General features: G+C 33.3%; 1 protein-coding gene across 1 annotated transcript; it reads right to left on the bottom strand.

Moving 5' to 3' along the window:
- Nucleotides 1–62: 62 nt before the first annotated feature.
- LOC132695756 (uncharacterized) lies at nt 63–554 on the bottom strand. The gene has a single exon (XM_060660213.1). The coding sequence runs from the start codon at nt 552–554 to the stop codon at nt 63–65; it is 492 nt and encodes a 163-aa protein (XP_060516196.1).
- Nucleotides 555–11,450: the final 10,896 nt, after the last annotated feature.

Raw genomic sequence — 11,450 nt, 5'->3', positions numbered from 1 at the left:
TCGTTATCATTGACAAACTAAAAAACATTTCTAAATTTGTAAATAACACATCTTCAGCCCCGTTATTTTTTATTAAATTTATTGCATATGTAAACTTTTATTACTGGCCATGTTTTGTTTGTAAAAATCCGAGGATCACTCTCGATTAATCTCATTACCTCCTGCTTTTTTGGAGGAATTTTATTTTTAATGTGTTTTTTGAAAAAACACTCCGTAATTTTTTTTTGGTCGTTTGTCCATGGTACCAGCTTACGTTTCCGTTTTTTTTCTCTAGGAATGTCTGCTACACCAAAGGCAGGAACCTGATCCTGATTTTTCAATTGATTCGGGTTTTGATTTTCTAACACATTTTCGTAAATATCTTCTAAATAATTGTCATCACTTTCGTCTATGATCTCATCATTTAATTCTATTTCACTCAGAGGTTTCCCTTTGTTCTTTTCAAATAACGCACTGTTTTGTGAAAGTAATAATAACTTGCTTACTTTAGCGGTTTGGTAAACGTCGTCTGGCAAACGATAAAATTCTGAATGGGTTTTTTCATTATGACCCATAAATGAAGCAAGCTACTCCAATTCATTTTTGTCCATTTTAAAAATCTGAGTGATAGTTGCCAACTGCTTTCTTAACCTAGTGGAAGTCAACAATGATGCTGCTGCCTTGTTTCCACCAAGCGCCAGTAATGAATGTTTTCTCATGACCGTATATCCTCCAATTGGATTTAATGTTCCCGGTAAACCAAAAAGATACTGATTATTTTCAAGATCAAAATTTTTTCTCAGATTTACCAAAGAAAGTGTAGAATCCATCGCGATTTTTTCAAAAAGTACAGGAACCCCTCTATCCCTTTTTCCTCTAATGACTATGCGTTTGAGTGATTTAAATAAAATTTTCTCGGAATTTGTCAGCACTTTTTCAAATTCGGACGATGGGACTGAATCTTGGTTTTCTAAAAAGGCTAGCAGGGTCATCCTTTGGAGTTCCCCTACCCGCCTTTTGTTAAAAATATGCAAAATATCCCTTCCAGTAAATCTCGATAAGCTTTTTCATTGTGATCATTTTCTGCCAAGACAAGTTTGGCTTGTGAAATAAGATTTTTAAGATATTGGTCCAGTTCCTGAAACAAAGAAAACTACATAAAACAATGATGAAATTTTGATTATATATCTAACTATCTCTATTACAAAATCACTTTTTTTTATTGATAATCTAAACTTTCATTTAAGTCATTAAAGATTATTTCATAGTATGTATTTGGTGAGATATTGTTTTCACAGCGATACCTCTACTTTTTTTTTAAATTTTATTTTTACATAAATATAAAAACTGTAAAACAAATAAACTTAATATAACCGAAACACAATTTTGTCCATCTTCAGGAGAAGATTAAAACTAAATCTTTTATTGGAGATGTCAACTTGAGTGCTAAAACGCGCATCTATGAGAAAAAATTATGTTTTGGTTTGTGATAAAACTTGTATTATAAAACAAATTTTTTCGACGATTATGCAAGAAGCTACTTTTTTCCCAATATTTACACAAGTTTCAAAAAGTGATAAACTTAAATTAACCTTGATATCTTCCGCCACAGGTATTAATGTTGGTTTGTTAAATTTTTTGTAAGCCAAATTCTGTCCTGCCTCGCTCGAAACCTCAATTGCCCAGTCATTGTCAGCACTTTTTCAAATTCGGACGATGGGACTGAATCTTGGTTTTCTAAAAAGGCTAACAGGGTCATCCTTTGGAGTTCCCCTACCCGCCTTTTGTTAAAAATATGCAAAATATCCCTTCCAGTAAATCTCGATAAGCTTTTTCATTGTGATCATTTTCTGCCAAGACAAGTTTGGCTTGTGAAATAAGATTTTTAAGATATTGGTCCAGTTCCTGAAACAAAGAAAACTACATAAAACAATGATGAAATTTTGATTATATATCTAACTATCTCTATTACAAAATCACTTTTTTTTATTGATAATCTAAACTTTCATTTAAGTCATTAAAGATTATTTCATAGTATGTATTTGGTGAGATATTGTTTTCACAGCGATACCTCTACTTTTTTTTTAAATTTTATTTTTACATAAATATAAAAACTGTAAAACAAATAAACTTAATATAACCGAAACACAATTTTGTCCATCTTCAGGAGAAGATTAAAACTAAATCTTTTATTGGAGATGTCAACTTGAGTGCTAAAACGCGCATCTATGAGAAAAAATTATGTTTTGGTTTGTGATAAAACTTGTATTATAAAACAAATTTTTTCGACGATTATGCAAGAAGCTACTTTTTTCCCAATATTTACACAAGTTTCAAAAAGTGATAAACTTAAATTAACCTTGATATCTTCCGCCACAGGTATTAATGTTGGTTTGTTAAATTTTTTGTAAGCCAAATTCTGTCCTGCCTCGCTCGAAACCTCAATTGCCCAGTCATTGTCAGCACTTTTTCAAATTCGGACGATGGGACTGAATCTTGGTTTTCTAAAAAGGCTAACAGGGTCATCCTTTGGAGTTCCCCTACCCGCCTTTTGTTAAAAATATGCAAAATATCCCTTCCAGTAAATCTCGATAAGCTTTTTCATTGTGATCATTTTCTGCCAAGACAAGTTTGGCTTGTGAAATAAGATTTTTAAGATATTAGTCCAGTTTCTGAAACAAAGAAAACTACATAAAACAATGATGAAATTTTGATTATATATCTAACTATCTCTATTACAAAATCACTTTTTTTTATTGATAATCTAAACTTTCATTTAAGTCATTAAAGATTATTTCATAGTATGTATTTGGTGAGATATTGTTTTCACAGCGATACCTCTACTTTTTTTTTAAATTTTATTTTTACATAAATATAAAAACTGTAAAACAAATAAACTTAATATAACCGAAACACAATTTTGTCCATCTTCAGGAGAAGATTAAAACTAAATCTTTTATTGGAGATGTCAACTTGAGTGCTAAAACGCGCATCTATGAGAAAAAATTATGTTTTGGTTTGTGATAAAACTTGTATTATAAAACAAATTTTTTCGACGATTATGCAAGAAGCTACTTTTTTCCCAATATTTACACAAGTTTCAAAAAGTGATAAACTTAAATTAACCTTGATATCTTCCGCCACAGGTATTAATGTTGGTTTGTTAAATTTTTTGTAAGCCAAATTCTGTCCTGCTTCGCTCGAAACCTCAATTGCCCAGTCATTATCAATAAGTTTTATTAATTCCTTGAAATTTTCTATATAATTTTTACGAGGATTTTCCTTTTGAATTTCAATAGAACACGCTGTATTTACTGCATGTTTAATCAGTGTTCCCATCTGAAGTGCCAAAGAAGGGGACTTAAAACTTCGATTTTCAACGTCATACTCTGCTATGTTTCTTGTAGCTAAAACCAGTATTTTAAACATTTTAGGTAAGAGAATCTCAGTTAAACCAAGTGTTTTATTATTTTTGAGTGTTCTGACGCTGATGAGTAAACGAGCTAATCGTCTCATATTCCGTTTCGCTACTACCAAGAGATGTTTTTCTTTGTGACTTCTTATATAGCGCCTACCAACTTCACAAATAAGTTGATCATTCTTAGCAACCAACGAAGTTTCATCTGCTCGTAACATGTTTATAAGACCGCTAATTTTTAAAGGATCATTCGGTCCAAAATTCCCAACCATTACTGTTTGGCCTGCAATCTGTGCTTGAAAGCGTTGACTCGGATCGGGATTAAAGAAACATTTTTTTGCGTGGCGACGAAGGCTATTCTTGGCATAATAGCCTTGACAAAATTTGCAAACAATATAGTCTTCAACTAGCTTTTTTTTGTTTGCCATTACAGGTACAATATTTGATGTAGAAAAGTCACCTTCCCTACGAAGTCTGTCAATCAACTTAATCCGTTTCTTAGATTTCTTCTCTAGCGACAAAATTTCCTGTACTTGTAATTCGTCCCAGTGATTACGCTCCATGTGCCTTAAGAAATTTCCGACATCTTGATTACAATATAGGCATTGATGTTTTCTCCTAACACGTCGAGTTTTTCCAGGTGTTTTAACTTCGGAATCCAGATTGTCATTTTGTCTGAGACTGACACAGTAATTGTGGTCAACGCTATTATTTTCTTCGGGAGGTAAACCTGGTTGTATTGTTTGCATCGTAGTATATGTACTGTCGGGCAATTCTTGACGCAGTTCAATAGGGCTATCCAAAAAAAAATCACTTTCTCTGTATCCACATTCCCACGAACTTTCTGCTTCGGATTCTTCTGGTAATTTATATTCCGAATCGGAAATTATTTGGCTATTATCCGAGCTTGAAGGAGTCATATCTACAAAACAATAATTTAACAATGTAAAGAGGTTACGTAGTTTTCATTTTTCGCGGATAGTTCCATACATTATAACAAAAACTTTACAAAAATTGTCTGTGATTTAAGCCAGATACCAAAAATGCACTTTTTCGAGAAAATGTCATTCATTTAATTCATTTTCTTACAATTCATTTTTTTTACAAGAGTAAAGTAATCTTATTTAAAAGTTTTTAGCAAAATGATGATTCAAAATTGGATCTAATTGTTTTCATTAAGTTTGGATGATAATATTTTTTTGCTTGTTTGGTTAAAAATATCTCATTTAGAACTTATAATCTGAGTAGCACTTTGCTAAAAACTTTAGAATAAGTTTGCTTTACTCTTGTAAAAAATTGTTAACGGTTTGGACACTCTACATGCAAAATAATATTTTTTGTTCAATCAAAAATTTTAATAAAAAATGTCCTTTTCTTCAAAGACGAAAGTTTTTGTCCGTTTAAAATCTTGTTTACCACATCTGGACAAGGACATGAACATGCCGAAAAAAATTCAATATTGTTTATATTCGAAGTTCAGTTTCAATTTTCTCAAAATTTGAAAACTTACTTAACTTAAATAAGAAAAACGAGCACTGTTTTCAGCCTTTATTTCTTAAACCAAAAATTGAATGTGATGTATCATCTAACTTCAGTAAACTAGGAAAATACTTGATGACACGGTTATACTGCAAATTGCAATTGCAACCGGTTTTTGAAAAGTTTACGTTTATCTCACAAAACATGCATTTTCGGCCCTTTGATTATATAAACTTTCCATCATATTTTTCGGTGAGATCTTGCCTCTGAAATTTAGCAATGCAATTTTCAAACATAAATGGACACAAATAACTGGTTAACATTAAAAAAAGTAACGGAATCGCTTAATATGTTGAAAATATATTAACATGAATGATTTGACTTTTGTATTGTTTGTGATGTGTTTCCGTAATTTCGTTGTTGAATCTCAGTTATTTTAAATATCTTGAAAGAATCTTAACCTGCGAATTAATTCTCGTAATGCTTGATACGGCGAAACTTTGTAACTAAGTGTAAAACAAATTGTATAATAATTTTGACATATTGTCAAAAAAAAAGTGTAAATAAAAAAGCTGACCTTCTATAATTTATTTAGGCAATCGAATTTTAAAGAAATTTCATCAATTTTCCGAACAAATCCTTTGGAAGCTAAAACTTGTTTAAAAATTCAATTTCATGGTACCCGCTATACTATACTACAATAAAATAGACGATATTGTGTTGCTTATTATACATACCTGAGAAAATATAAAGCTAATACAATAATTGTCAAAATTCCTACCTGCTAGGCTCTTGTCTCGAGCTAGATCCAAGATACGTTTACTTCTACGATTCATTGTTAAGTTACGCCGACACAAATTTTTATAGGTAATGAAAATATTCAGAAAGGTTAGGTTTAAGGGATAGCAATGTGGCCACTAAAAATAAAACTATATCGCATGGGGAAGCCAATATAATTCGACGACATATTTCCAATATACACGGTAAATTATGGAAGTCAAAGTAACCGTTGCCAATATCACTATATACACATAAATTGGGGAAGTCAGTGCCACCGCTAAATATATAACCAATATACAGGCACAGAAATCGATGCTAGAGACACAAGCGGAATCTCGTTGAACCACCTCGTATAATTTTATCCAGCTAACGTGAAAATTGACGTCCGCGAGTTTTAAGTGTTTTTGAATAGGTGGTGCTCAAATAAGTGTAATGCCGACATTATTTTAAAAATTCAAGTTGGCATCCGTATATCGGAGTTCACTTTGTCCCGGATGCCACTTTAACCGAGGATTTTACATGGGAGGACACCACTCTGCATCACGTATATATATATATATATATATATATATATATATATATATATATATATATATATATATATATATATATATATATATATATATATATATATATATATATATATATATATATATGTATATATATATATATATATATATATATATATATATATATATATATATATATATATATATATACATATATATATCCATATATGGAGGCCCGGATTCAGCGCTATAGAAACGGTATATACAAGATCTAAGTAGCCTAAATTAAAATTTTCACAAAGACGCTACGATCATAGTAAACTGAATTTTCTTGTATATTGTTAGTTCAACTGTATACCCGGTAGAGGCGAGAGACGCAGTCTCTGTATATTTTACAAGATATATTCTACTTTCAGCTTGTCGATTTCCAGGCGTCCTCTGCGCCTTTGTTACGTGGCAACACTGTCACTATTAACTTTTGCAGACTGGCGCGAAATTGTGGGGTAACGGCTCTGCATCGCCTAGTTGTTTTGTTTTTCATATTGAATGAACTCGATTGGCGCTCCATAGTTCGAGCATGTGGAGACGGTGGAAATAGAGATTTTTTTTTTCCACAAATTCGGAAGTAGGCTAAGTTGGAATTAACGTAAACGTAACACAAATACACAAGACTTTTTTTTCTATTAAAAAATTAAATAATTAATAAAAGTTTATTTTCGAAATGTGTGGTAAAGAATTCAAAATTTACAAAAATCATATTTATATTCTGTTGCCAATGCCGTACGCTTTATATGATATTAGAATTTAAAACAATATTCTGTGACACGTCGCGAATTTCTTTTGTTTCGCTTGCTCTCTTCGTTCTGAGAAAATCCCCTCATTGCATAAAGTTATTCTTTTTTCAACTACTTGTCCGCCCGTTGCAATTTTTTATTACCTTAATTCAATGAACTCGCGTCTGTCTTTACTTAGAAGCCTGACCAGATTGAAGTCAGTCGTTAAAGTCGGACAACAAACGCAATAAGAACACCCAAGACTCCAGGTGGGAATCGAACCAACAACCTCTACTGCAAGTCGAGTTTTCAGGTCTAACGACTTACCAACCGAGCCATCCTCGATCACTTAAAAAAAATTATATTCTTTATTTAGTTGCACAAATTGCTATTTTTCGATTATTTAATTATTATTGCATTATATAATCTTCAGCTTCATGAAGCAACATTATTAAAATGTTTCAATTAAACAAGGTGGCACCAACAAGTTTTGGTTTTTTATATGCGAATACTATGCAATAACTTCTGAATCTTTTTTAATTTTTGGGTACATTTTTAGATTTATTACTTTCTTTCGATAATTTCTGCTAAATACTATTTAGAACGGTGTTCGAAATATTAAAAATATCGAATATAAATATTTATATTATAGAAATATTGAACATAAATGGTTGTTTAATGCAATAGGAAAAGAAGTTGTTGGAATTTGCAAATTAAAATATCATTTGCTAAATACTTATCTAAATAATTGGTTAATAAAATATTGTGATTTTATCGTCTAATAATATTTTATTAATATTAATTAATAGGTCGCCTATTAAAGTGCGCAACATATAAGAACTATTTTATTGAACGATTTAAGTTCTTGACTTTTGCTTTTAATCAAACTAAAATAAATGTGAAAAGTAACATTTCCATATTTTAGTAAAAATTATTATTTTGAAATGAACTTTGATAAAAGTTATTCGATAAAAGTGTTCTTTTTAATAGTTATTTTTCTTCATTGTGCCCTAAGATATAAATAAAAATGAAGTTAAACAAGGAATGAGAGGGATGAAAAGTAAAGTACAATAATGTATCACCACTGCCACCGAACAATATTTTCATATATTACTTTTTTTAATGTACCTAAACTTAAATCCTAACAATGAACCTCTGAACTAAAGTATCTTTTTAGGTGATTTTCGACATATTCTCTATAAAGTTTTGCCTCGGGATAAAAAGTGTCTCTTTAGTTCCTTGGATACCATCTAAATTTTTTTCCCAAATTGATTTAAAAAAATCCCCCTTTTAAATTCCTGCTCTAAAATACGCATTATACAGAGTGGCTTAAAGACGTTACGTAGGGCTGCGAGCCACTGCGGATATTTCCGGTGATATATTAGCCAGTGCTTTGGTTTGTCAATTCTGATGGTCAAGGTACACGCATATAGTATGCAACACCTTATAAACTTCTTCAGTCACTCATTTATTAATCACTCGCTCCATTCGTGCCAAATAAACTAATATGGCGTTTATCAAACTTGTTTAGCAAAGATTTCTGAAGATTTTTTTTTTAAAGGAAACTTTCACAGAATAATCTAAGACTATTTACAAATATTCTGCATTCTACCTGTGTCGGTGGTTGATAAATCGAACTTTCTGGCGTTTCGCCAACCATTCTGGAGATCTCACAGCTGGTCCTGTTCATAAATTTGACCGTTACAAGAAAAATATGTTCCAGACAAGCATTTTTCAATTTGGTTGAATATGTTTGATTCCAGATTCCCGAATTCCAATATATCTGAAAGAGCTATGTCAAAACTAACCAGAGAAACAGAACAAAGAATATACGACTATGACAAATAAAGTCATAAGCAGTTGCCGAGAACAATAATAAAACCGAAATCTCATTCGATCAAATTAAAAATTAATCAATGTAATCGATTCTTCTACCAGGGAAATATCAGAAAATTAATAGAAACCTCTAAACAACCAAACAATCTTAACCGCGACTCTGTCTTTCAACAATATGGAAATCCGAGACAATGTTCATGTCACTCTTTTAGCTCCGCCTCTCTCAAACAGTATATCAGTGGGTTCAGAATAGAATGTGAGCAAGGTTCACTTAAGCTCTGAGGAAGCCATCAGGATGATTGGCGAAACGTAAGCTAGCTTTATTTATAAACAAAAGATGCAGAAGGGATCTAGAAGATTTGTAAATAGCCTTCTGAAGAAAATGTTAATTATGACGAGTAACGAATGCCGTTCTCATCGCAGTTGTCTGTGTTCTTTATAATTTTTTTTTTAAATTAAACTAAAATAGTAACTTCTAATTATTTCAAATAACTAACATCGGCCCATTTTATACCAACATTAAGCACACACAACACAGTAATATTGCCTCAGTTGGCCTCGTAAAAGAAAATAATTGAAAATTACATTACATAATTTTTAAATTAACAGTTTTTCTTAATTTGGTACCATAATTTATTGATCTGCAAATAAGTCAACCGTCAAGAACATAGAAAACAAATTTAAAAAAATAATATTTAAATATTAGTATTTACTTTTTACAAAACTTCTGGGTTCCTCCTGCGTCGGTTTTTGCTGAGTTGAACTTGCTGACGTTTCGTTAAACATCCTGTCGGCTGCTTCAGAGCTTGACTTTGCGGACGAGAGCACTTTGACTGAGGACCAACGAGGAAGATTGAACTCTTTAGTGGATGAAAAATTTGATAGAATGAGCAAAGGTTTGGGGTATACTACAGTGGCGACTCATGAGATTGTCTTAGAGGAGAACGTTAAGCCCATTAAACAGCGATATTATCCCGGTTCACCCTTCAAGCAGAAGATCCTTGATGAAGAAGTTAAGAAAATGCTTGAAATGGACGTCATTGAGCCTTCTAAGAGCGCTTGGTCTTCACCAGTACTTCTTGTGCCCAAAGAGGAAAACGCCTATCGATTTTGTGTAGACTACATGGCACTTAATAAGGTTACTAAGAAAGACGCATACCCTTTACCATACGTTTCATCAATTTTGGACAGGCTGCGTGGAGCCAGCTATTTAAGTTCCATGGACATTAAGTCGGCATTTTGGCAAGTGGGAGTGAAGAAGGAGTGTCGAGAGTATACCGCATTTACAGTACCACAACGGGGACTTTTTCAGTTCAAGCGAATGCAGTTCGGGCTTACTAACGCACCGGCAACTTGGCAGAGACTTATCGATGCCGTCCTCGGCTCAGATTTAGAACAGTATGTTTTGGTGTATCTGGATGATATTATAATAATTTCTCCCGACTTTGAAACGCATTTAATCATTTTGGGTAAGGTATTTGATCGCCTAATGAAAGCAGGTTTAACATTAAGCCCTGGGAAGTGTAAGTTTTGTATGCCCTTCCTTAATTATTTAGGATTTGTAGTTGACTCTAAAGGTCTTCATGTAGATGTCAGAAAAGTTGAAGCCATAATGACGGTTCCTCCGCCCAAGAATATTACAGAGATTAGGAGATTTCTAGGTATGGCTGGTTGGTACCGAAGATTTGTGCCAGATTTTTCCACCCTGACCGCGCCGTTAACCAAATTGACCCACAAGAATGCCTCTTTCGTCTGGGGTAGCAATTGCGAGGCTGCCTTTAATCATATTAAAAATGCACTTGCCTCAGCTCCTATATCAACGTGTCCAGATTTATCGAAACCCTTTGTCCTTCAGACCGACGCTTCTGCTTATGGACTTGGCGCTGTTCTGACCCAAGAATCGGGCGACGGAGAAAAGGTAATCTGCTTCTTGTCACGTTCGTTGACAAAACAGGAGCGTAATTATTCCACTACTGAGCGTGAGTGTTTAGGTGTCATTTGGGCTGTCGAAAAACTGCGCAATTATCTTGAAGGGAGCCATTTAACTATTGTCACGGACCATGCTTCACTCACTTGGCTTAATAATCTGAAAGACCCAACCGGAAGATTGGCCAGATGGGCTCTTCGTTTGCAACCCTATGATTTTGACATCGTACACCGAAAAGGGAAAGATAATGTCGTTCCGGATTTTCTTTCGAGAAGTGTCCCGATCAACGTGGAAGTTGTTAGTACGAGCCCTGAGCAAGTCCTTGATTTTGGCAGTAGTACTGATGCGTGGTATAGGAAGATGATAAGTAATATTGAGAGTCGACCGGAGCAATTTCCTCAATGGCGTGTGGAGAATAATATTGTATATAAATATGTAAAGTGTCCGATTCCAGAACTTACTGCGCAGTCTGACTATTGGAAGATTGTAGTACCCAAGGATCACCGAAATAAAATCCTTAGGAAGTATCATGACGAGCCCGTTTCCGGTCATGTTGGAACTTATTAGACTTATTGGAAAATTCATAATAAATATTTTTGGCCGAAGATGAGAGCAGATGTAAGGAAGTATGTTCGTAGTTGTCGCATTTGTGCCCAACACAAGCCGGAGCAAAAGGCCTCAGCAGGTCATATGGGTACACGACCTGAGATAAACCGGCCATGGCAAATGATAAGCCTTGACTTTATGGG

This window comes from Cylas formicarius, unplaced genomic scaffold (genome assembly GCF_029955315.1).
Source record: "Cylas formicarius isolate icCylForm1 unplaced genomic scaffold, icCylForm1.1 PGA_scaffold_12__32_contigs__length_19106922, whole genome shotgun sequence".
NCBI lineage: Eukaryota > Metazoa > Arthropoda > Insecta > Coleoptera > Brentidae > Cylas > Cylas formicarius.
Note: the sequence above shows the minus strand (reverse complement) of the source record. Positions and strands in the feature narration are given on the sequence as shown.